General features: G+C 40.1%; 1 protein-coding gene across 4 annotated transcripts in view; it reads right to left on the bottom strand.

The window, feature by feature from the left end:
• Positions 1-26,959, bottom strand: part of TAF1B (TATA-box binding protein associated factor, RNA polymerase I subunit B) — a 77,547-nt gene that overhangs the window by 11,360 nt on the left and 39,228 nt on the right. For 3 of the 4 annotated variants that reach the window (XM_047744570.1, XM_047744569.1, XM_047744568.1), the window contains exons 9-14: positions 12,578-12,725; positions 10,749-10,926; positions 9,864-9,910; positions 8,134-8,224; positions 3,685-3,755; positions 2,215-2,437 (exon numbers count right to left, since the gene is read on the bottom strand). In XM_047744570.1, the coding sequence (XP_047600526.1) occupies positions 2,215-2,437; positions 3,685-3,755; positions 8,134-8,224; positions 9,864-9,910; positions 10,749-10,926; positions 12,578-12,725 (758 nt within the window). The remainder of the gene's footprint in view (positions 1-2,214; positions 2,438-3,684; positions 3,756-8,133; positions 8,225-9,863; positions 9,911-10,748; positions 10,927-12,577; positions 12,726-26,959) is intronic. The other variant, XM_047744571.1, reaches the window with a different exon arrangement.

The following is a 26,959-nucleotide window of genomic DNA, read 5'->3' as shown; positions in this document are numbered from 1 at the left end:
CTCACTCTACAAGGTCTATTTGTGACTAACTGTATTATGTAACTATGACTGTATTATATCCGTGAAGATTTAGAAAGATCTAGAAATCCACTGATTGCCCCACGGGAAAAGCATAAAGGTACGAGCTCCCCCGCAACTAACCGAGGACCAATTCCACAAGCATGAGAGACAGGAGCCACAACACTACCTCCCAGCTTACTGGTCTCATGCGGGTGCCCCTCACCGGCCAGGACTACCACCATTTCTCTTCCTTTTGATCAAATCTTAACATCGGGAAAAGCCACTGCACTGACCACTGCATAGGAACACGTGCCCCCCTCAGATGTGGAGTGGAGCCTGGGGTTTGGATTCTGGCCTTTCCTTGTTGCTGCTGGGACCGTGCCACTCTGCAGTCATTCTAGACGCAGCTGAACTTTTGTTGAGTAAGGAAATTTTCATTCAGATAACTTCATTTTGTTCTCTCCTATTGTATTTTCTACATTCTACTTAGCTTTGATACTCAGGAAGAGAGTCTTCAATAGAAAATCAGTTTCAGTCAAAGTAATGATCGCAGTTAGCATGTACTGAGATTTACTATGTGACAGACATCAAAATCTCATGGAATCCTCATTCTCTGTTTCCCATGCATTCATTCAACACATTAACCAGTGAGCACCTACTACGTGCTAGGCCTTGTTCGAGCCTCTGGGATTTTTCATTAACTAAGACAGTCTAGTCCCGGCACTCAAGGACCGTCTATTCTATTCTAGTGTATGTGTGGGGGGGCAGACAAATAAGCAAAACAAATATATAATAATCTATTCGACACTGACAAGAGCCGTAAGAGATAAAACAGAGGCCGGGGGTGGGGAGCGGATAGAGAGTGGCGAGGTGTGTGTGTGAGGGGGAGGGAGAGTTCCTGCTATTCCGGACAGGACGGTGCACCAGATGCGAGCAAGAAAACCCAGCAAGAGCGGGACTGTGCAGCCACGAGGAGGAAGAGCATTCCAGGTGGGAGGCACAACATGTGCAAAGGCCCGTGTGGGGAGTGTGCTTGGCAAGTTCAAGGAACAGCGAAGGAGGCCGGTGTGAACGAGGCAGAACGTGGAGCGGAGGCGGCGAGCAAGGAAGGTCAGAGAACCGCAGGGGCCTGTAGGCTCCTTAGGGTCTTTTAACTCTACTCTATGTGAGGCGGGAGCCACCGGAGGTTCCGAGAAGAGGAGAAAGACCAGCGGGACACGCGTCTGTGCCATGGGGAAAACCTAAAGCTACGAGCTGCCCCAAGCTCGTTTGCACGCTACTTCATAAGGGGACAATGGCTGCAGAGATGGTGAATGACTTGCCCACAAGGCGCAAGCAGCAGAGCAGACAAACGCCTGGTTCATGGCCCGGCCTCCTCACTACGGGAAACTGCCCTGTGAATAGGTTCTAGGGACAAAGACTGAGGTTAGTATACAATGAAATTAGTATAAAATTAAAAAGGCACATGGGGCGCCTGGGTGGCTCAGTGGGTTAAGCCTCTGTCTTCTGCTCAGGTCATGATCTCAGGGTCGGGCTTCAAGCCCCGCATCAGGTTCTCTGCTCAGCGGGGAGCCTGCCTCTTTGCCTACTTGTGATCTGTCAAATAAATAAATTAAATCTTTAAAAAAAAATTTTAAAGGCACGATGAAAAAAGTCCTTAAAGTCTAAAACCTTTTTCAGCTTTATCGGGACACTATGGACATAACATCTGTTAGATTTAAAGTGTGCAACGTGTGGGACGCCTGGGTGGCTCAGTTGGTTAAGCAGCTGCCTTCGGCTCAGGTCATGATCCCAGCGTCCTGGGATCGAGTCCCACATCGGGCTCCTTGCTTGGCAGCGAGCCTGCTTCTCCCTCTGCCTCTGCCTGCCACTCTGTCTGCCTGTGCTCACTCTCGCTTCTCTCTCTATGACAAATAAATAAATAAAATCTTTAAAAAAAAAAAAAAGTGTGCAACGTGTGTCGTGTAGTGATTACCACAGTAAGGTCCGCTAACACTTCCATCCCTAAAACTCTTGAACAAGACGCAACGTATGATTCCAATTTTCTTGATTGAAAGCCCAACATCTTCTAATTCTAACAAATAACCTATCCAGTTCTTATACAGTCAACTGTAATTTTATGTGACTTTTTCAAATTAGGAAAGAATACTACTTGAGGTCAAATTAGAGATTTCATGATGTTTTTTGTCCCATATTTCTGAAAGCATCACATACCTTCTACAGAATTTCTGGGTACTAAGCCAATAGAGTGAATTCTTGGTTGTCAGTGACTGGCCTTTCTTGTTCAGGATGCCCTGGAGGCTATGGCCATGGAAACAGGTTCCAGCAGAGTCTCCTTCAGTCCAGTTGAACTGAAAACTTGAAGGACTTTTTTTCTCAACAGTTGATGCTGAATCAGTCAGTGCGCTGAACTGTTTTTGTAGACTCACCACCATTTCTGGAAATGGAGGGAAAAAGGAAAGGAATAAAATAAAAACTAAAGTTAAACCCCAGATGAGTTTACTGGTTAACAATGTACTATGTTGGTTTCGTAGCTGGACAAATGCACCATGATAACGGAAGAGGGTAACTCGGGGGAGATGAAAGCAGTTGAGGAGAACTGGGGAACTACTTAAAAAAGGTTAAAGTGGGGGCGCCTGGGTGGCTCAGTGGGTTAAGCCGCTGCCTTTGGCTCAGGTCATGATCCCAGGTCCTGGGTTCAAGCCCCGCATCGGGCTTTCTGCTCGGCAGGGAGCCTGCTTCCTCCTCTCTCTCTGCCTGCCTCTCTGCCTACTTGTGATTTCTCTCTGTCAAATAAATAAATAAAATCTTTAAAAAAAAAAAAAAAAGGTTAAAGTGGGGGCGCCTGGGTGGCTCAGTGGGTTAGGAATTTCAGATGTTGCTTCAGAGAAACGTTTCTGAAATGTGTTTAGGTCCTTCGGCTCAGGTCATGATCTCAGGGTCCTGGGATCGAGCCCCTGCATTGGGCTCTCTGCTCAGCAGAGAGCCTGCTTCCCTCTCCCTCTCTCTCTCTCTCTCTCTCTGCCTGCCTCTCTGCCTACTTGTGATCTCTGTCTGTCAAATAAATAAAATCTTAAAAAAAAAAAAGTTAAAGTGGTGGGTATTAAGGAGGACATGTATTGCATGGAGCACTGGGTGTGGTGCATAAACAATGAATCTTGGACCACTGAAAAAAATTAAACTAAATTTAAAAAATAAAATCAGCAAAGGGGAAAAAAGGTTAAATGGTAAATCTTACGTATTTTTACAATTAAAAAAAAGAAAAAAAAAAAGAATGAACAAGACACCTTACAGGCAATTCTCCACAGAAAGAGTTCTGAAAGTCATAGAAATACAGGATGATTTCAGATTTTGGTGGGAACTTAAGTTCTGTTTTAAAGAGTACAATGTTCCTGAAACAGATTCCTCTGGAGGTTTCTTAATGGAGGAGGATTATTTCTTTGGATGGGCACTGGAACACTCGTTGAAGAAGTAAAATAATCTCTTAGACACTTTTAAATTTATTTATTTAAGTAATCTCTGCACCTGACATGGGGCTCGAAATACAACCCCGAGATCCAGAGTCGCAGGCTCTCTAGACTGAGCCGGTCAGGTGCCCTGAGGCACTCACTTTTCAGGAAGTCAAGATATTTAGCTTTTCTACAACAACACAACTAAATGGCGTTAAGAGAAAATGCAACTTACCTCTTCTTTTATATACCACTGCTCTGTCAATGGATGAGTGGTAGAGTGGCTTTTCGCTTTTCCACACATACCTGTATGAGGCAGAAAAACATTTGGAGCAGGATGGAGAATTTTTTTTTTTTTTTTTTTTTTTTACAGACTAAATCTCTTTTTTAATTTTGACATTTGGAAGTTAAATTATGGAAAACACAGAGGGGTTTGAAATGGGGCTGAGAAGTAGGGAAGGTCATCATGAGGTGGTCAAGTTTAGAGGTATAGGAGAATATTTTCTTTGGGGGTAGAAACGTTTCTCTGAAGCAACATCTGAAATTCCTAATACTCTGTGTAAGGGCTCAGCCTTACAATGACCCACTGACAGGTCTTACGTCCCAGATGCAAGCAAGGAGCCTTGAAGGGGATGGCAAGCCGGCAGAATGATGTGCTCATCCCAAAAGACTCCCAGATGTCATAAGGTCCTGAAGAAGATATTATACAAAAATGTAGAAATGGTTTCTCTCACTGTAAAATTCTCCTGCTGTCTGTTCTCAGAAAGGGAATCCACCACCTAAGAAACAACTGTTCCTCCTTGCCCTTGCCCAGCTGCCCAGCTCCCTTTCTGCTGAGGATTAAACCAGAGGTACGTCTGGTAACGGATAGGAAGTGAACAGTAGGTACCAGTCTTCTGATATAAAGATGTAATCGATGTTAATAATGACAGTTTTCCTGACAATTATGTGTGAACTAAATCTTAATGAACATACCAATTTAAAATATATCCAAGAACTTGTCACTGGACCCTACGGTAAAGGAGGTTTATGATTCTTTCAAATATCTTTTTAAAATTTGTTTTCTTAAATAATAAATGTAACGATATACTCAAGGTAAAAAAATAATAAAGAAGTTTCCTAAAGAGTCTAATCCCAATTGGTGGATAAACCCACTATTAAAAATCTCTTGCAAATACCTAACCTAGACAGATTTTCTCATGCATTTATAATGCCTATACTGGTGACAACTAGGGCATTACTTCCTTAGGGCCATATGCCCAGAAAATGGGAAAAGTGATCTAGAATAATCTTCTGTACAGATACTCCTTCTTTAAAAATGTACTTTATTTTGCTTACCTCTTCCCCAAAAGCTACAAAAAACCGAGGCACTTCACAAAGTCCTAATGTTTTCTGCAGGAATTCTGCATCCTCCTCTCCAGTTTTCCCATAGGATTTTGTTTCCCAGCTATTAAAAATTCAGGTATAATGTACACACAAACCCATCATGTTCAGTGTGTGGCTCCGCGGGCTTTGGCAAACAACAGTCCTGTGATGACCACCAGGGTGAACGCGCAGAGCAGGTCCATCAAGCCGAAAGTCTCTCATGCCTTTAACAGTCAATCCCTCTCCACGCTCCCAGATCCCTGGCCTTAGGCAACTACTGATATGTTTTTCCATCCCTGCAACGTATAGCCTTTCCCAGAAAGTCACATCAAGGGAGTTATACCATAGGTAACCTTTTGAGACTTTCTTTCAGCATAATGCATTTAAGTCATTCATATTGTTGGATGTGTCAGAAGTTTGTTCCCTTCATTGCTGACCAGTATTTCATCGTACAGATGAACTCTGCCTGGTTTATCCATCCACCAGCAGAAGGGCATTTGGGTTGTTCCTACTTCTTGACCACTGTGAACGAAGCCACCACAAACACTCGAACAGAGATTTTTACGTGGAGCTGTCATTTCACTTGGGTAACGATGTAAGAGAGCGAACTATAGGTAGTGTAATAAATGTATGTCCAACTTTACGAGACACTGTCAAACTTCCAAAATGGCTGCACCATTTTAAATCCCCACATTAGGTATGGTCAGTTTTTTTTGCTCATTTCACTTTGTCTTTGACCATTCTAACTGGTATGTAATGATATCTCACTGTGGTTTTTAATCTGCATTTCCCTATTAACTAATGATGTTGAGCATCATTTCATAATCTTTTGTTCAAATCTTTTGTCCATCTAAAAAACTGGGTTTTTGTGTTCTTACTGTATGAGAATTCTTTTTTTTTTTTTTAAGATTTAATTTATTTATTTGACAGAGAGAGATCACAAGTAGGCAGAGAGGCAGGCAGAGAGAGAGAGAGGATGAAGAAGGCTCCCCGCTGAGCAGAGAGCCCGATGCGGGGCTCGATCCCAGGACCCTGAGATCATGACCTGAGCCGAAGGCAGCGGCTTAACCCACTGAGCCAGCCAGGCGCCCTGCATGAGAATTCTTTATTCTGAATACAAATGTTTTAGCAGATATGGGATGTGCACATATTTTCTCCCATTGTATAGCTTCTCATTCTCTTCACAGTGTCTTCTGAAGAGCAGCTGTTCTTTCTTCTGATGAAGCCCAATTTACAATTGTTTTCTTTTATAGATCATACTTGTGGTATCATCTACAAGATTTTGCCTAACCCAAAAGGCTAAAAAGATTTTCTGCCCATGCTGTTAAATTTTCTTCCATGTTCCTCCCAACATCTTCCATGACAACTGGAAGTCATCAAAGCAACCTCTTAAGCGGTTATTAGGCTGTCAACTACTGTTTCCTGATGTTTTCATAATCTCCTACATAGCAACTCATACTTAGCTACGGAAAATGCTTTAATAACTTTCATCTAACAACATGGAAGGTGATGTTCAGAGTAACAGGAGGAAAAATTACCAACTAATGGCAACAGCGGGGCTGGAGTAGGATGAAACAGGCCGGTAACAGACAAACACACAAGGTCTCTGTGCCTGAGCACTAGGCATTAGTGATTTACGTGTGGGATTTCGCTTAGCTCAAATCACCTACTCCATACAGAAGGATCTTGGGGGTGTATCCCCTGGACAATCTTTTCCCTGAGCCCTGGTCTCTCCCTGGAAGATGCCATTTTGGAACCAGATATACTCTCTTTGGTCATTAAACTCTCCCCTAATGTACCTAAAAGTCAGTAAGTCTAAGATGTGTAACTAAATGCTAAAATATCAATCTGGGCTCCAACAGCCATGTCTGCGGTGTAAGCTGGTGCTTGGCCTGAGCTAATGAATTCCTAGTTACCACTGAGATGCCTGAGTGGCAGGGTCACTGAATACCTAGCCTCTTGGTATCAGCCAAGACAACCCCTGCTGGCACCACAAAAAGGCAGGCCTCATGGCTGGTACTCCCAAGATAACCTAAGGCAAGAGAATGAACTTCTGTTCTTCCTGATACTCTTGTAACCACTGAGATCCAAAGACCAAAGAGACATTCCTTCTCTGACAAAGAAGAGGAAGGACCCAGTTTCCTGGGCACCCACAGGCTGTCAGAGTAAGTTCACACCCCTCCTCTTTTCTTTCATCGTTATGTATCAAACCTGAATAGTGAGAAACTACTACCCCTCTCCCCTTTTTGGCAAGGATCCTCTTCCCCACAGTGCTTTATTCTTCCCCGTAAGTCTGTTTCTCTATTTAAAAGCTCTCTTAAATGTAGAGGAAAAATAATGCAGTTCTACCTGTGAAAACTAAAATTTAGTTCTTAGAGCACAAATCAGGCATTATTATCCCTATTTCATTGATGAGGAACCTGGAGCTGAGCGAATTAGTTTAACTAATTCTAAGGGCCTTGATTTTTCTCAAAGTATATAAAATTAGTCGATCAATTGAGTATTAATATAAATTTACATAAAATACAGAGATGTTAACTTTTTCTTCAAAGGCTTGTAAAGACTCAAAGTTCTAAAAACAGTTACCAAACTGTTCAAATCAGAGATCAATAGAAATATACTCTATATCATGTAAGATATAGTGTCTATGAAAATTTATAAGCAAACTAAATTTTAGTACGCTGAGGCTAAGAAATCAAGTAACTTGCCCGGGGTTACACAGCTAGTCTGTACTGGAATCAGGATTGAAACCCAGAATGGTCTGTCTCTACAGGCTATGCTCCTTCCACTCTATCACAATGAACCTACATCAGAACGAGAGTTCAAAGTCAAATGATGAGACTGACTGAATTACATATCCTCTTTTTGTGCTTTCCTCCATTTTGATTTTTATAGGGATTTTTATTTGGGGGAATATTCCAATTACGTACATCACGGGCTGGTAACTGTAATCTTTGTAATATTGTAAAGCACATGGGAAATTATCAACTTTGAGAAAAGGGAAGAAGGAAGAATATTAGAAATGTAGGTATGACTCATGCAAATTATAAAAAATTAATAACTAAGTACAATATGGTACTCTGGATTGGATCCTGGATTGGAAAAAGGTCATTAATGGAAACACTGATGAAATCCAAATAAAATCTGGAGTCTGACTAATAACACCAAAAAAAAAAAGTCGATTAGAACATAGGGGCTAATATTTCTAGAAAAAAATGTCAAAATAAGTAGTCTAACTGCTGAAACTTCAGCATTCAAATATAAGGTAACAGACTTGGAAATCAAGCAGGTAAACTTAAAGCCAGAGGAGACAACATACTTTGCCCTGGCTTCTTCCCACTTTTGTTTTTTCTCATCAACAGATTTCTTCATAACTTGGTACCATTTCCTGAAATCAAACCATGGCTTATCTGAAAGAAATGAAATCCATGATTAGTAACCAAATAAGTCATATTATAACCATATACATTATTCACTGGAGTCTTCATTCTTTGGTATAACTAAACATTATGGAGTCAGCATTATGGGAATTATGGAGTCACTGTCTCCATACCTTAACATGACTCCTGAGCAGTCCATCACGGAGTTCCTATCTGTATTGTGGCCCTAACTAGATCATACTAAAACCATTCATTCGTTCATTCATTCATTCATTCATTCATTCATAGACATGGGGAGTATGACAAGGGACATTAGAAGACACCCCGGTCAACCTTTCACTCTGAGTAGAAGCTGACATAACACGATGTAGAAAGAAGTATTAAGCATGTATTCTGGAAAGAATTCACAAATTGATTTCTACCACTAAATCCAAGCTCCTAAAACCAATGAACATATATGTGAAATCTTGAAGAAAAAAAAAAAACAAAAGTAAAGCTCTTAGAAACAGTAGTTTCTACTCTTAACAGAGTAGAAAGTAGTTCCCAGGGGCTGGCGGGGGTGGGAGATAGGGAGAGTTGGTAAAAGGGTACAAAGTTTTGGCTCTAAGATAAGTAAGTTCTGAGAATCTAATGTAAAACAAGGTGACTGTAGTGAATCACAGTGTATCATATCAAGGAAATCTCCCAAGGGAATAGGACTTAAATGTTCACACACACTCACAGACACACACACACGATTAAAATGTGAGGTGATGAATGTATAACCAGATGAGAGAATCCTTTCATAGTACATAGTACAAATCATCACAAGATGCACTTTAAATGGCTTACAATTTTTGTATGTCAATTATACCTCAATAAAGCTGATAAAAAAAACAATGACTATAAATCTTAATGAGGGAACTAAGAAACTAGAATTGCATTTAAGAATTCATACACCTACCCAACTTCACTGAATTGCTCTTAGGCCAGACACTATGTTAGGCACTAAAGATCCATTAAAAAATTAAAAAAGAAAGAAAGATATGGTCCCTGCCTCTAGAAGCTATAGTCTACCTATCCTTCTACCATTTATATTGGGCCTTACTCTGTGTCAGCTGTTCTTAGCACTCCACAGACACTGGCAATTGAACCGGGATAGACATGTTTAGCGCACCAGTTCTGATTCAGTGTGCTAACCTCTAACAGATGTTTGGATAGGAGCAACTGTGGCAGGAATGATTAGTTCTGATCTGGGAAGTGGTAAGGTCAGGAGTGGGTATGAAGAGGAGGTAGAATCTTGAAGAATAAAGGCAGATCTGTCAGGGATTGGGGGAGCTGGGGGGTAAGAAGAAAAGCATTTCAGGTAGAAGAACCAGCATGAGCAAAGGCTGAGGCATCACAACAGATGGTACAGTCAGGGAACTGCCAGGAAGCTCTCGGTCTAGCACGGCTAGGGAGGAGAAGCCAGGAATAAAAAAGCATGCTGGTCTTTACACATCACAGGGAATCACCGAAGTTTAGCAGCCTAGATGTATAATTAGATAATTATATAAAGAAATAACGCTGGTATTAGGCACAATTTGCATACACGTGTTTGTCTATGTGTACTTGTACATTTTTCAAAGTCTTCCTTACATTTACTGTATCTTAAAATCACTCTGAATTTGAATGACAAAAAATTAAGTACCTTCTTTGTTCTTTTCATTATATTTCTCGGCAATATTAGACAAAGTCCTGGAAAAACCATAGAGCACATCAATTTATTTAGAATTCACTTATTTGAAGACAGTTAAATTTTGAGTTCTTCTGAAAGAAAAATATAGACTAGCACTTGAAACCTATGCTAACTTTTAATGGAGAAGCAATCACTCTACACATTGCCATTGTTTATTGGCGTTTGGAAGGAGTGACACTTTAAGTTGCGTTTACTTTCTGAAATAATCTTTGAAGTCGCATAGCGCCAGGAGCCTAAAGACATACAGATAAACTGCTATAAGATTTTTTAGAATTTCTGTATGATTTAAAATAAAATAAAATAAAATAAAATAAATTCTAAAAGGGGCGTCTGGGTGGCTCAGTGGGTTAAGCCGCTGCCTTCGGCTCGGGTCATGATCTCAGGGTCCTGGGATCGAGCCCCGCATCGGGTTCTCTGCTCAGCGGGGAGCCTGCTTCCTCCTCTCTCTCTACCTGCCTCTCTGCCTGCTTGTGATCTCTCTCTGTCAAATAAATAAATAAAAAATCTTTAAAAAAAAATAAAAATAAATAAAAATAAAAATAAAAATAAATAGAATTTCTGTATGATTTAATGTCAGGAATCAGTGAAGCAATGAGAACACGTGTATCTACTTAAAAAACAGGAACATAACATGAGACAAACAACTTACTAAGGTAGAATTAACTCTCTGACAACTAGCTGAGTCAAAATTCATGTAGGAAGTAATTGTTGGTACTAGTCAGTGTTCTGCAACTGAGAGGCTCTATTTTCTCTTGAGATAATATAAGGATTCCTGTATTCCGACTAATTAGGTAAAAACAGTATAATTTTTTCCTCATAAAACTGACATACACTCACCATTCTAAATTGTCATCCAACAAAAAGAGCAGTTTCAACACTACGACAATGACAGCGACGGCCTGTATGTCGTATTTAACAGTTTTTGCCATTTTAGCTATAGGATCAAATGTCAGAAAATCCACTTCTCCTATCCCAGTCATTTTTACCACTTGGCAGGTTAAATCATTCATTTCATCTGTTGAAGAACAAAAGAGTAAAATGTGAATTAATTCTTTGCCTAACTAGACCATACCAATGTGTACCTCTATAAGATAAGCTTTATTATCCTAAAACACGGCATAATGCTTGAACTGAGGGAACACATTTTGTGAATAAAATAAACCAAAAATGGTATCTGTATAGAAAAACAAATGGCAGAATCCTGGCAAGGCCTTTTCCTATTTGGACTTCCTAAAACATCTATTACATCTAGGACACATTCTGGTACCTAACACACAGCCACACGCTCGTTTTCTACCGTTTCCTACAACTCCCTTGTCTGTGTTCTATAGCAATTTGTACTTGCCTGAAACAAAATCCCCTGTAAGACCAAGAGCTTCTCTAGGAATGCACACTAACCTGCTGGCTGGCACCCTAGGAGCCTCCGTGCACATTAAACTTGAGGCACTGCTTTCCCAAGGAAATCATATGGTCGGCTTAGCCTCTATTATTCAAAGCTCAATAATGTGGCACTTGGCACCAGAAAGCCTAGCCAGGGCCTATATATTTAGGTTTTCCAATCATTAGCTTTGTGACTCTGCATTAGTCACTTAACCTCAGTTTCTTCATTTGTAAAATGAGCTGTGGGAGGATAAACTGAGATTAAATAAGATAAGTGAATATACTTTGAAAACTCTCAATTATTAAGCAAATTTCTTTACTCACTAATCTAAGTACCCAAGATGTACAATATTCTATTTTTAAGTGAACAGCTAGTATTTATAAGAGCACAATCAACTGTACTGAATTAAGTAGCATTTCCTATATGCTTTCAGTCGCCATGTCTTGTGGACTCTACTCCCCCTCTCCATCTAATGGCAAGCACAGGAACCAGACACTTGCCATGAGCCAGCCTGTCAGTTACATTCTGGTAACCCCTTGCGGTCCTTCTATTACTTACTATTACATTTGTGTGTGTATGTAATATATACATACACTACCACATATTTATACTTATTTTTATCATTGGAGTTATACCATACCTACAAACAGTTTTGTATATTGCTTTCTTCATTAACATATGCATTTTCCTTCCCTATTAAAAATATATCCGACTGTATGTTTTATACTGTTTAAGCAATAAGCTAAACCACACCATATCTGTATTTTCTCTTTAGAATATAAGTCCTGAATTTCTCACATTTCTAGTTTTGCAAGAAATTCAGGACCAGGTTCCATTGGCAGATTCCACCGGGTGACCTGTGTCTTGGTATACTGTGAACAAGGTCTAGTGAGGCTCTCCCCACATTCTGCGCTTCATCACCTTAACGAGTTCACTACGACCCTGCAAATGACCAAGCACTGCCTTCTTTTCAGAAGGGAGGCATCCAGCTCGTTAAGAACACATACTGGAACATTTGTTACTTTCACTGCACTCAGCAAACTTACTGTAAAAACCAAGCGTATCCCTCACATCAAAACAGAATTCTTTATTTCTGAACAAGGTCCTTTTAACCTTTCCAGATAGCCTGAAATATTTTAAGAAAGGATTCTGAAATTAAGCTTCATGTTAAAATGGACCCTGTCAGGAGGCTCTAACTATCCGTGATCTGAGAGGAATTCTCTGTTTTGTTCATTGTCATTTTACAAGTCTGTAAAGGCTTCCTCACCACATATACTACACTTACCAGGGAGATTGACTTCCATCAAGTATTTCATACACAAGATATCTGGGTGAAAATAGCAGTCTTCAGTTATGTCTGGAAAACGTGGCAAATCTAAGAATTTGGCAATTTCAATCATTTTTTTATAGATATCCTCATAGGCAGGCCAAGACTGAAATAAAAAATAATCAAGGTAGCAACTTTTGCAACATAAATTATTTTTAAAAAATATTTTCTAATTTTAAATGTAATATGTATTTGCTGAATGAAATTTGGAATGTGGAGAAAAGCATTACGGGGAAACCACCCATAAATCCCTAATATCCTAACTTAGCAGTTTAAAACAGTGGTAACGCTAAATTAAAAAGCCACTAAAATTCCATTTGGCTCATAAAACTCTTACTGGCCTTCCCCACGAGAGAGGGAAATCATTACTTCTTGCCAGTCACAGAAGAACCAGGGGGAGGGACAAAGCTATGACCTAAACTGAAGTCCAGAGCCCTCACGAGTGCTCTATGGCACGACTTCCCTCTCACACTCCCTCACCACACCCGTCTCATTCACCTTCAAGTTCATGTCTAACAAACTTAGCTCTCTGTTTCACAATATTCACAAGCTTCTATATGGAAGCTAACACCAGGATTTAAGTCTAATAGTTGAAAATATACAATTCAACTTCATATTCTCCCATATAACCACATATAAAATTTTATAGAATCCAGGAAAATCTATTAGCTACTATGAATAAATTTATTCTGTTCACTTAAAGATCACCCCTGTAGTTTATCTGGTATGCTATTTTTAGTTTTGCAATTCATAAACATACTTGAAATTAATACTACAGGGCGCCTGGGTGGCTCAGTGGGTTAAAGCCTCTGTCTTCGGCTCAGGTCACGATCCCAGGGTCCTGGGATCGAGTCCCGCATCGCGCTCTCTGCTCAGCAGGGAGCCTGCTTCCCTCTCTCTCTCTGCCTGTCTCTCTGCCTACTTGTGATCTCTTTGTCAAATAAATAAAATCTTAAAAAAAAAAGAAATTAATACTACATATAATTTTTTCTCATTTCCTCATCCATTCACATAAAAATATTAAATTTAGAGTCACTCAATGCAAATGGCTTTGGGAAATGTAAAGATGAATAAAACAATGCCTTCATGTGTAAACCTGGCAATTCACAGACCTGTACCCCTGGGGATAAAAATACATTATATGTTTATAAAAAAATAAAAAAAATTAATAAAAAAAATAAAAAATAAAAAAACATTCTAAAACAAACAAACAAACAAACAATGCCTTCAAGGAGTTTATAACCTAGAAAGGGAGATAAGGTTTACAAAAATACAGTATAAAATAGAGAGTTATCAGGTACCTCAAGTAAGACTTTTTTTTCTTATATGGATTATGAAGTCTCAGAAAAACTAACACTTCTCATATGGTAGGACCCTATTAAAATTGGGCCTGAAGACACACATTTTGGCTACCTGTTGGCCGTATTAAAGTTGATCATGTGTACATTCTGTGGCAAGGCAATTCTACCCTTAGCTACATATCCCCAACAGAAATGTGCATGATGTCCATGGAAAGACACGTCGGTTCTTAACAACACTATTTGTAAAAGCCCCAAGCTGGAAACTACCCAAACGCCATCAATGATAGGTAAATTTTGACAAATCTCATAATGGAACACTTCTGGGCCCGGAAATGAACGTTCTGCCTGCAACGACATGAACGAATCTTCAAAACATCACGTTAGAAGAGAGAAGCCAGATGCAAAAGAGGATGACTTCCGGTATTTAACGCACAAAACTCAGCGACCGAGCACCAAGCTTCCACAGAGTGAGAAAGGAGCACTGAGGAGGGGGGAAGTAGTGCTGGGAGGGGCGCCGGGTGGAGCTCAGGGGAGCGGTCATGGTGTTTCTCCCTCTCCAGACTGGTTCGGGCTGTGAAAATTCATCAAGCTGTGTACATGTGCGACACATTCGCTTTTCTGTAGGTCTAGTTTACCTCAAAAAGTGGCAAGAAAGGTAATACCAGTTTAGAAAACCACTTCGTGTGATAGAAATACTTCACACATCGCCTCGTAGGAGGAATCATTGAGCCGGCATATTCAGAGTTGCAAACACCCTTAGAAGTCTATGGTCCAACTTTACAAAATCCCGAGCAGGCAGATGTCTGGTCCTTTTTACAAATGTCCAGGGACAGGACTTCCCCGAAGTTAGGCTATTCCATTTTTAATTGGTTTAGTCATTAGAAAGTACTTCTGTATTCTAAGTAAAAAGTTCCCCAATTTGAGCTAATAGTCAGTTAAAATCGGCCCAGCTGCTTGTGAAAGTGCTGCTTGTCCATCTTCTAAATGTTCGAGTGTGTCTGGGAGCTGACTAAAGGAATAAATATTTCTCCGTTAAATTTTACTTTGGTAAATTCAGCTCATATGCAATTGTGAGGCACAAGGAAATGCTTTGCATTATAAAAGATAATCATACTGGTAATTTCTAGAAATTATAACTATGCTTGATTCTACTTTGCCTGAAGCTACAATCTCATTTGTATTATATTTGAGTTTAATAGAAAAAAAGGCCTTTGGTTTATGCTGCATTATTAACATGTGATTAACTGTAGCTGAAGGCTATGAAGTAAATTTCTGTCAATCCGAAGTAGCAGTGTTGCCTTTTAACCTTTTTTAAAGTGTTGAAATAGAGTGATTGTACTTGTACACTAAGTACTATAAACTGTATTCTAATCTGTGAATACAGATTAGATGAAATGAAAAAAGGAAAACATAAATCTCAGTGAACTTTGGGAAGAAGTGGTCTTTTTTCTTTACAAAATGAATTCATTTAGAACGCTGGGATGGAGTGGTGAACAAACAGGCTTCATTTTGCACAAGATTTGAAGCATCTTTTCAAGTTAAAATAATTTTAACATTGCTGACAAGATTTATGGCAACTCTAATCCTTTCAAATAATGCAGGTAGGAGATGTAATTAAGCACTTTTATCTGCAAACAAAATAAACACTAGAGCAGTGAATGATCCCCTTAGAAAAATAATCACCTCAAAAAAATCCAATTTAATGTATGATAAATTCATGACTAGTAATTGTAAGGCCCTTGATGAAAAGGAATCTGGTAAACTTACAAAGATTTAATATATTTCAAACGTCCACACTAAAAGCTGGTATGTCAAACTAAAAATCTGGTGACAAACAGGCTATGATTCTTTCATGTATGAACTGAGGAAAAATATTAATTATTGATAATGCAAGTCTATCGATTTATATTATAGTTTACAATAGACTCTAGATTCTCCTCATCTCAAGTTAGTATAGCAGACTTTACTTTTAAAATTTTCATTTATTTTTGGGGCGCCTGGGTGGCTCAGTGGCTTAAAGCCTCTGCCTTCAGCTCAGGTCATGATCCCAGGGTCCTGAGATCAAGCCCCCCATCGGGCTCTCTGCTTAGCGGGGAGCCTGCTTCCTCCTCTCTCTCTGCCTGCCTCTCTGCCTACTCGTGATCTCTATCAAATAAATAAAAAAAAAAATCTAAAAAAATAAAATAAAATTTTCATTTATTTTTAAAGACTTTTCCTTTTTGAATAACACTGAAAACCTTTTCTTTTAAAAGGTGGATACAGGGTTTTCAGGGCGCCTGCGTGGCTCAGTGGGTTAAGCCTCTGCCTTCAGCTCAGGTCATGATCTCAGTGTCCTGGGATCAAGCCCTGCACAGGGCTCTCTGCTAGCGGGGAGCCTGCTTTCCCCTCTCTCTCTGCCTGCCTCTCTGCCTACTTGTGATCTCTCTCCCTTTCAAACAAATAAATAAAATCTTGAAAAAAAAGAAAAAAAAGGTGGCTACAGAGTTTTCAAGATCATCCTATTTTTTACCAATCTGCTATAATTGTTATGCATATAAGTTGTATGCAATTTTTATACTGCTATAATTCCATGATGAATGTAATCTGATTATAAAACTACGTGATTACAGAAAATTTATGAAATGTAAAATACTATAATAAAGACAATAAAAATTGCTCATAACTTAGAGAAGGCCACTGTTAGCATGTCAGAGGACTTTTCTCTCAGCCCTTTGGGGCATATCCACATTTATAACACTAGGATATCAATTCGACAGCCTCAACACTACCACTGGAACACCTTCCCACTGTGCCAAACGTACATGTTCCAGATTGAGTTTTTCATCTCCCATACCCCTGAATTTTATCCCTCCATCAAGGGTCCTTACCCCGTCACTAAAACCAAACACTTAGGAATCATCCTTGGCAGCTCTGTTTCCTCGCGCACCACAAGCACCCGGACTGCTTGCCTCAAAGCTGGGTCTGGAATGCTGCTGTTTCTCAGCACATCTACAACTACCCTCCTACTCTAAGCCTCCACCATCCCAGACTGGACTCCCAGCCAAAAGTATCCCCAAAATGCTCTCCGCTTTAAAGCACTAGCTTCTGCCACTTTAATGCTACCACCAAGAGTGATATTTCAAAATGTAAGTCTGGTATGTCACTCCTCTACTAAAATCTAACAGTCTACCTCGTTCTTAGGCTAAGCTCCCATCTGTCTGAGAACCACTGTACAAACTGAATTAGATGTACATGGTTTTGTCTCCTATCTTTTCACCTAACATTGTATTTTGTGAGTATTTTCTAATGTCAGGAGATAGCCTTTGAAAGGATAATTTTGAGTAACTGGAAAATATTCCCCTCTATGAACCCATCACTTCCTTATTATTGGCCATCTATGTTAGATGCACATCACATGCACACAAACACTAAGCAGCTACTAGAAAGCATTTTCATAGGCTGCTCTATGACTTAGGACAACTTTCGTAGTTTCTATGACTTAGGACAACTTTCATGAAAAGAGCTTTTTCATGGGCTGCTCTACGACTTAGGACAACATTTCATAGTACAATTCTGAATTTAAAAAAAGCAAGAAAGAAATGTGTATATAGCATTCAAGTCTAATTTGGCAAATATGTTTACGTACATTAAATGAGACAATCAAAAATACCAATGTTAAATGTTAATGGCATCCATGAGTAATTGGATTGTGGGTGATTTTTACTTCCTTTTTTATACATTTTTTTCTATATTTCTTTTAATCACTCTAAAATAAGTATTCAAAAACGTATTACACTGGTCTCAAAATTACACATAGAATTACCACATGACAGAGCAACTGCGCTTCTGTGTGGATGCCCAGAACTGAAAGAAGGGGCCTCCAACAGGTATCTGCACACTAATGTCCACAGCAGCATTCTTCACTACAGCCAAAGGTGGAAACAACTCAAATGTCCACGGATGAAGAGATCAACAAAATGTAGTATATACAAACAATGGGATAGTATTGAGCCTTAAAAAGAAATTTTCATTTCTGAGACACGCTACAACATGGAGAAAGCTTAAAGACATTATCCTGTGTGAAATAAGTCTGACATAAAAAGACAAATATGGTGTTTTTTCACTAATATGGAGTCAGGGTCACAGAGACAGAAAGGAGAATGGCGGACCTCGGGCCGGGTGGCAGGGTGCAGTGGGGAGCTGGGGTTTCATCGGGACAGTTTCAGTTTGTGAAGATGAAAAGGGTCTGGAGATGGACGGTGGTGGTGGTTGCACAACCATGTGAATGGACTTAATTTCGCCAAACCGCTCACTTAAAAATGGTTTAAGTGGTTCAGTTTTATGTTATGCATATTTTGCCACCATTCTTTAAATGACTTTTTTTTTTTAAAGATTTTATTTATTTATTTGAGAAAGAGACAATGAGAGAGAGCATGAGCGAGGAGAAGGTCAGAGGAAGAAGCAGACTCCCCGAGGAGCTGGGAGCCCTATGCGGGACTCGATCCGGGAACTCCGGGATCATGACCTGAGCCGAAGGCAGCCATCCAACCAACTGAGCCACCCAGGCGTCCCATGACTTTTTTTTTTTTTTTAAAGATTTTTATTCATTTGACAGACAGAGATCACAAGTAGGCAGAGAGGCAGGTAGAGAGAGAGGAGGAAGCAGGCTCCCCACCAAGGAGAGAGCCCGATGTGGGGCTCGATCCCAGGACCCTGGGATCATGACCTGAGCCGAAGGCAGAGGCTTTTTTTTTTTTTTTTTAAAGATTTTATTTATTTATTTGACAGACAGAGATCACAAGCAGGCAGAGGCAGGCAGAGAGAGAGGAAGGGAAGCAGGCTCCCGCTGAGCAGAAAGCCCGACATGGGGCTAGATCCCAGGACCCTGGGACCATGACCCGAGCCAAAGGCAGAGGCTTTAACCCCAGTGGGGGTTAAACCCAGGCGCCCCCGAAGGCAGAGGCTTTAACCCACTGAGCCACCCAGGCGTCCCATGACTTTTTTTTTTTTTTTTTAAGATTTTATTTATTTATTCGACAGAAAGAGCACAAGCAGGCAGAGAGACAGGCAGAGGGAGAGAGAGCAGCTGGCTCTCCGCTGAGCAGGGATCCCCATGCAGGACTCGATCCCAGGACCCTGAGATCACGACCTGAGGTGAAGGCAGACACTTAACCGACTGAGCCACAATTCTTAAAAGTATAAAAGAGGAACCTAAATAACATCTGTATAGAGGGGAAAAACCCACAACATGTTAGAGAGGTCATAATTAGAAATAATAAAAAAAGATGAACATTATAAAAAAATCAACATATATAAAATCTACTACAAACATTCAAAATCTGTAACTACTTGCTAATATCTGCCTTTGTCAACTATAAAATACTATAACAAAAGAACCCTATGTCAGGGAGATGGATTCTATGGAATTGTAATTATTAGACATGTAACACTCAAGTATGGGTTTGCCTTTCACAGAAGACAAAATATACTGAGCAAAAAAGAAAACACAGTATCTGCAGAATCACTTGCTCCAGGTCTCTTTATACATATATGATTACTTAATGGTTCTAGTACAATACCGAAAGGGACTGTCTTCTCGACGCCTCAAATGAGGGAAGAGTCAGAACGGAATGTGACCACTGTATTCCATTTCTGTCCCAAAGGACATCAACAAAAGGCCCAGAATGCTACCCTCTGCCCCCAACCCCAACTGAAATGGTGGCCCAATTGTCCCTACAGGGCTTGGCTATGGACTAACCTCCCCATATAGCTATCTGCTTCCACTCCAACTAAGACAGGCTAGTCTGTAGGGCAGCAGAGCCCCAGCCTCAGGCAGGAGACTGGGAGCACAGTTACACAGCACTCTTTTACAGGGTAAGACCACAGTGAAACATTTTTTGTTCCTGTTCTGTTGTCCTCAGCCCAGAGGGGAATCAGGCTCTAATTCCAACAGGATTCTAAAGCACAGGTAACCATCATATAATAATTATGGTAAACATTTAATGGCTATGTTAGTATAGCCTTATTTTGACCTAGAAACCGCATTCGTGTATAGAACACACCCGAGGAACGGTCTCACCGAAGCCGCGGGTACTGTACAGCATTTCCATTCGGGGAGCCGAATGTCTGGTGTATTCGAGTGGAGTAAGAGGACTACCAGAATCCTGTTTGAAACTCTGCAGGTGTAGTAAAGTATAATGACATGCTGTTCGATACTGGCCCTCTGGTTATCTAACTAGTCTCATTCTACCTGGAATCTTTCGTGCAACAAGATGGAAGAACAACAAAAGAGGGCAAGCGGCAGAGAGGGAAGACTAGTCTGTACTGCCCAAAGCACCACCTTTATCAAAATCACTGCAAGACAGTTGTTAAAAATTCACATCCCGAGATCCCACTCCAGACTTAATGAATCAATCTCTGACATCCAGCTGAAGAACCTGTGCTTCCAACAAGCTCTCCAGGATATTCTGATGCAGGCACCCCACAGATAATACAATAAAACGCAGTGGCTTCCCATCCTCATTTTCCCTGCAGCCCAGCAGAGAGCCTCAGATGGCTTCAGTCCACAAGCTTGAAAAGAGAAGCGCGCCCACAACTCCCAGCGATGGTCAGGATACTGTGGGAGGAGAGGAACAAAAGAAAACATCGGTCGGTTTCTGTTCATGCTGTCTGGCAGCGGTGACTCTAGAAGGAGGAGTGGGAGTGAGGGAAACTGAGAACACCTGTTCTCACTACACTCACCTCAGTTTCCCTCGGGGAGATTTACACCTGCCACATCACTACTCTAACGAAGCCTGAGCTGCAGAAGGCCTACAGACTGAGACAGCGAACAAAGCTGAGTGCGGTCGGAAGACTCAAAGACCTTCACTCAGAGGTGCTTGAGGAGGAACTGACAGCTCTGGGGCAGTCTTTTTCCTCCTTCAAGGACAGGGACCTAGTTTCACAAAGGGTGTAAGACCGCTCCGAGGCAGGGTGAATCATCTTGGCAAAGTGCCACCCAGTGGGCTGGGCCACACCAGCATTACATCTTTTCTTTTTACTCCTCCGGAGAGAAGATCAGAATGCTGCTGATCCACATTCAACAGACTGGAGATGCAGCTCCAAACGAATTTCCAGTCTCCTCCTTATCCCTTCTTGCTGAGGCTAGTGAGGGATGACGAAATGCCTTCCTCTAGAGAGGATTTAGAAACACTGTCACCGAGCACAGCAGAATAGCACGTATGTGACATATTCTCTATGTAGAAACTGCTCTGTGGGTTTAACACATCCAAACAGAAAGAAAATCAATACTGAAAGGATACATGTAAGTCCCCAGCAGACTGAGCAGTATCTATGACAGGGACACAAGCATGTCCAGGCCCAGCTTTGGTTTGAGCTGCGATCTGCGACCATAAAGATGGTCCCTGAAAGAAACGACATTTTTAGCTTATTCCACCAGACGGATGGCAAGATTTCTTGCTAGAAGTAGACGATGCTTTGAATCAGCACCATACTCCAGAAACAAAAGTCATAAATAAAGCAGCAGAGGCAGAGGGAGAAAAAAGGAGGAGGAGTTATCTTTAAATTAAGTCAGTAAGTAAGACGAAGAGCCTGTCCACCGGGAGATGGAATCGTTAACTCGGAAAAGGGAGATGGTGGGAAACACGAAAAACTTAACTCGCACTCAAGCTCAACCTCCTCTTCTGAGCTCTGCTCTGCAGGGAGGGTAAAGGCACGAAGACTTGAGTGTTCATGGTTCGCTTGGAAAAAGAAAACAAATCACAGCAATACCCTGTATTCCGTGTTCCATTCGGGTTTAAGTGCGTTCTGTCAGATTTGTTGTCATTGGAACAGAGGGACCCACTTAAACACTAACAGAACAATTTACGTAGAAAAAAGGAGGTCACCCAGGATAAAGGTTTAAGGGTCTTTAAAGCGCTTTTTGGGAGTGGTGGCTTGTTTTTAAGGTGTGCTCAACTTTCTAGAATAACAAAAACAAAACAAAACCAAACACAGCAGAAAGACCGTCCCCAGCAGCCCACACACAAAACACTCCACCAGCATTATCTGCACCGCCATCTCCTAGAACAATTGCACCTTTTGTCATTTCTGCTGGAGGTACAGCTGCTGAAGAAGCCAAGACTTACTGGAGAAAGCGAAGACATGGAAGGAGGGAAGAAAATGCTTCCTTTGTTAACAAAAAGGCATTTCCATTGAAAAGTTTCAACATACTGTGGAACAGTGAATGCACTTTTGTGAGCAAAGGCAAAGCGTACAATGAAGAAAAGCTGCCTGTCAATTAAATAAACAGTCATTTGAAGACATCCCAAACCTTCCCCCCTTTTCTTGAAAAAAGGAGGGGACAGGAGAGACGGAATGTGAACTATCACTAGACATGGCCAAAGATGTGTAAAAGGTAGAGCAAATATGATACATAGGGCTTCTGGAGTGAGACAGATTGATTTAATTACAATCGTAAGAAATCACAAAGTTAGTATGTTTTTTAAAAGACCACAAAGCTATAATAAATTCTTGTAGCATGTATTAAAAACGAACGTCTTGGGAAAGCATTTTATTGAATTTCACAAATATTCCAGCGAGTTTATTTTCCTTCATGAAGCAATGCCTTGAGACAGGTAAGGACAAGCTAGAGTTTCTGTTACACAACAGCAGGCTCTGGTGATAAACCTGATTACAATACCCTGTCAGAAGTGAACTTCCTGCTTAGCTATTAAAAAAAAAAGTACAGTGCCTCACCCTTACTTATTCTTATGATTGTTTTGAAGCAAAGATTCAGCTGAGAAAAAGCTAATGCTACATGCACCTGTTGGTCCAGACTTAGAGCAAGACTTCTCATGACAACGGAAAATTAACAAGAAATAAAAGTGATGTCAGAAGTAATGACAAAGCATATAATATACTGCCTATGGAGGAAGGATAAATGATTTCCACATTATCATGATTCACAAAACAGTTCACTTTGCATTTTTAGTCTGCTGGAATTATCCTAATGGCTGTAATCTACCACGTAGCAACGTAAAATACTTCTATGTTCAAAGTCTAGTCTGGAAGTCTGTGGTGAACACCTTATGTGAAATATGGTCTTGGTCCTGGGGATGAGACTATTTTAGAAATATGCTGTCAACTTGTACAAAGACAAACCTTATGAACAAACACTAATTTATGAACTGATAACAAATGAGGACTTGCCAACCAAATGGGGAATCACAATTTGTTTTGAGCCCAGGATGAGAGCTGGGAAAAACCTACTGGAGTCCCCCTTCTTAAGATTTGTCTGTTCTCCAAATACTCTCTTGATTGTAGCACACCTAATGTTCAAATTTCACATACCTGTACTAACGAAGATTAAAAGCTATTATCCAGAAAAGCAGATGATCCTCAAGTAGTTTCTATTTGATGCTGGGAGGGTTGTGTAACTATTTTTGCCACAGACTGACCTTTGTCATTACCCAGTTTTCTTTTGGCTAATGTAAAACCTAGGTCCCATCTCTCTTCTCCTGGGAAGTAGAGGTGAAGGGAGACCTGGGCTGAGCATGCCTGGTTCTGGGGGTACTGGCCAAGGATCAAACTAAGTCACAGACAATCCACGTGAAATCACCAGTTTCACACAGCAAATATGAAGTATGAGATTCCCAAAAGAAGTATCCTCAATGTAGCCTCACACATGTATTTTCTGACCAGGGTAATTCATTATTGGTTTTAGTATATTGGTGAACAGTACAAATTAACCAAGGAGATGATTTATGTCATGCACTGGTTTTCATGAGTGATAGTGATACACCCCACAACTCATATTTCCAATGTCCTTGCTTAGGTATAGAAGTTACATCCCTTATACACTTATTGCTAAAGTATTAGTAGAATTTTTTTTATTTTTTCCATCAAATGGCACTACTTAATGGCCTCCTCATATTTTATGTAATAAATACATCTGAAAGTTTCCTACACTTAGGTGGAAAAAACCCCCCAATAGATCAATTTGGAATCTCCTGAAAATGAATTATTTAAACTTACTGTTTTTTAGCTCTTTCAAATCATTTAATCAATAAACACAGACTGAATCCTTACCATGTTTACAGAATTATATTAGGTCTTAAGGATAAAAAAATAGAAGCATTAAGTACGGTTCAAAGAGTAGCTGCAGATGCAGGACATAGACAAACCCTCACACCACATACTGCCTTCTACTTCCATTTTAGAAATTTCAATTGGACAACATCCACTAATTGCCTTTAAAATCTTGAAAAATGCAAACAATACATGTAACATACTTGTAATCTTGACATGTGATAATAAAGCGAACACCCATGAATCTACTACCTGACTGAGAACCAGAATGTGGGCAACAGCACAGCATCTACTGGTACCCTTCCCTACCCTCCCCTGCCCCTCCTCCCTCCAGAGGTAGAACAAGTATCCTGAATTTTGCTCATCACAAACTTACTTTTTAACACTATCATATGCATAAACATACCTAAATAAATAGTTTACCTTCCTTTAGAACCGAATACAAATGCATCACACTGTGTGCAGTGTTGTGAATTTTGCCTTTTACACGCAATAGAATGTCTTTTAGATTCATTCATGTTGCCGGTGGCTGTAGCTGTTTAATATATCAGCTAATATATCTGATATATTTATCAGATATATATCAGATATTTATTGGATATATATATATATATAGCTGTTTAATATATCAGCTAATATATCTAATATATCTGACTGTCCCATTTTATCTGTTTTCCTGCTGACAGACATTTAGATGGTTTCTAGTTCTGTTTGCTTTTTTTTTTTCATTACCTAGCTGCCTTCTTTAGCCTTTCATCACCAAGTACAAAACTCCATCAATAAAGAACAAGTTAACTAAACTGTGGCATATCGTATAGTTCAGTTCTTAGAAAAATGAAAAGTTAACTAAATTGTAGTCATATAAGAGAATATCTCTATTCTTAGAAAATACACACTAAAATATTTAGGGGTAATGGGAAATGATTGATGTAACTTACACTCAGTGATTCAGAAATAGAATTGCGCAGATAGACCAATAGACTGACAGTGAGAACAGCACAAATGATAAAACAAATGGGATAAAATGTTAACAGCAGTTGATCTGGGTTAAGGATATACGGGTGTCCTTTGTACTATTTTTATTTTTGTAACTTCACTTCTCTGTAAATGTAAAATTATTCCAAAATGAAAAGTTTATTTCAAAAAGATACTCTTCAAGATATAAGCAGAAAAGGCAAAAAGTGCAATGGTTATTGTTACCAACACATAATCTCATATTATTTTTATGTTTATACTTTCTACCAAAATCTCTAGAAGAAATCACTCCCCTTACACCTGTCCCCTCACTCAAGATTAACTTAAAATAGTCAACAAAAGATATTATCACTAGGGCAAGTATTTTGTGTAAACAAAAGTCTATAACCATGACCTTCCAATAATACGGTCCAGCCAGGGGAAAATTTTAAAGATCAGATTAGTGATAACATTCATTAATAGAGATTGTAGTTTTTTTTTTTTAAATCCAAGAATGAATGAGCAGTGAGATACTTTAGGCATTCAAGAAAGAATTTTTTGGGGCGCCTGGGTGGCTCAGTGGGTTAGGCCGCTGCCTTCGGCTCAGGTCATGATCCCAGGTCCTGGGTTCGAGCCCCGCATCGGGCTTTCTGCTCAGCGGGGAGCCTGCTTCCTCCTCTCTCTCTGCCTGCCTCTCTGCCTGCTTGTGATTTCTCTCTGTCAAATAAATAAATAAAATCTTTAAAAAAAAAAAAACAAAGAATTTTTTAAGGTAACACATCCCTAAAAAAAATCTGAATACTGAGTCTACTTCTAAATGTCTAAAAATTAGTATTTGGCATGCTTCCATTTCTGCCCATCAAGGATTAAATATGATGGAAACTGACTTCCCACATAAACACAGAAGTGGAAAAATCCATGAAATAACAGTTTCAGGCAATGGACAACAGGAAGTATAGGACTAGAATTCCTGAAAGAAGAGAAATAAATGGCCCAGTTTACTGCCTGGAGGCAGTTTCCAAGGTGCAGTGCAGAGAGCCAGGGACTGAAGTGGAGCCCTGTGGTTTTGCTGAGTTGAGGAGACAGAGATTGGAGCTCCTAAAAGCTGAGGTGGCTACACTTTGCAGGCAGAGTACCGCAAGGATAAAACCATACACAGAGAGAACTCTGGAGATCTGCAAAGAGGTCCTCTCAGGTCTTTGGCTGAGCACTGATTCATGCTGTATGAGGAAAAACCTAAGGCCAAGGAAAAAAATATCACTGGATTCTTTCCTAATGAATCTAAACAATTCCCAGAGCTCAGACAAGGCACCAGCTGCAGTGGAAAGATTGCGTAACGCTGGGGGCACTGGATGGAGCCTTCTGAGGGAACATGCCATAGCAGCAAGGATAAGTTAGTTCCAGAATAAAGGCCCTGGACCAGCAATGAAAAAGCTTAAACACAAGCTTCTACAGGATCAAAATGTTTCTCGATATTACCTAATTATACCAGAACAAAAATCCAGTATTCAACAACATAAAATTCACAACATCTGCATCCAATAAAAAATTACCAGGTATGAAGAGACGCAGGAAAATCCAACACATAATCAAGAGATAAAGTGATCAACAGAAACATACCCAGCAGTAACAGAGAGAACAGAATAGAGTGGACAAGACCCTTAAAACATCTGTTATAAATATGGTCAATATGCTCAAGGATGTACAAGGAAACAAACATAATGAGGGAAATGGAGAAAATAAAACTAAAATGAAACTTCTAGAAATGAAAAGCATAGGATCTGAAATAAGAAACACACTTACTGGATTTAATAGCAGATTAGACACTCAAAAAGTAAAAATCAGTGAAACTGAAGACATGACTATAGAAACTGTCCAAAACAAAACACACTGAGAAAGAAGATATAAAAAACAAACAAAAGGGGCACCTAGGTGGCTCAGTGGGTTAAGTCTCTGCCTTTGGCTCAGGTCATGGTCTCAGGGTCCTGAGATTGAGCCCTGCATTGGGCTCTCGGCTCAGCAGGGAGCCTGCTTCCCT

This window comes from Lutra lutra, chromosome 9, assembly GCF_902655055.1.
Source record: "Lutra lutra chromosome 9, mLutLut1.2, whole genome shotgun sequence".
Lineage (NCBI taxonomy): Eukaryota > Metazoa > Chordata > Mammalia > Carnivora > Mustelidae > Lutra > Lutra lutra.
This window is presented reverse-complemented; position numbering and strand designations above follow the sequence as displayed.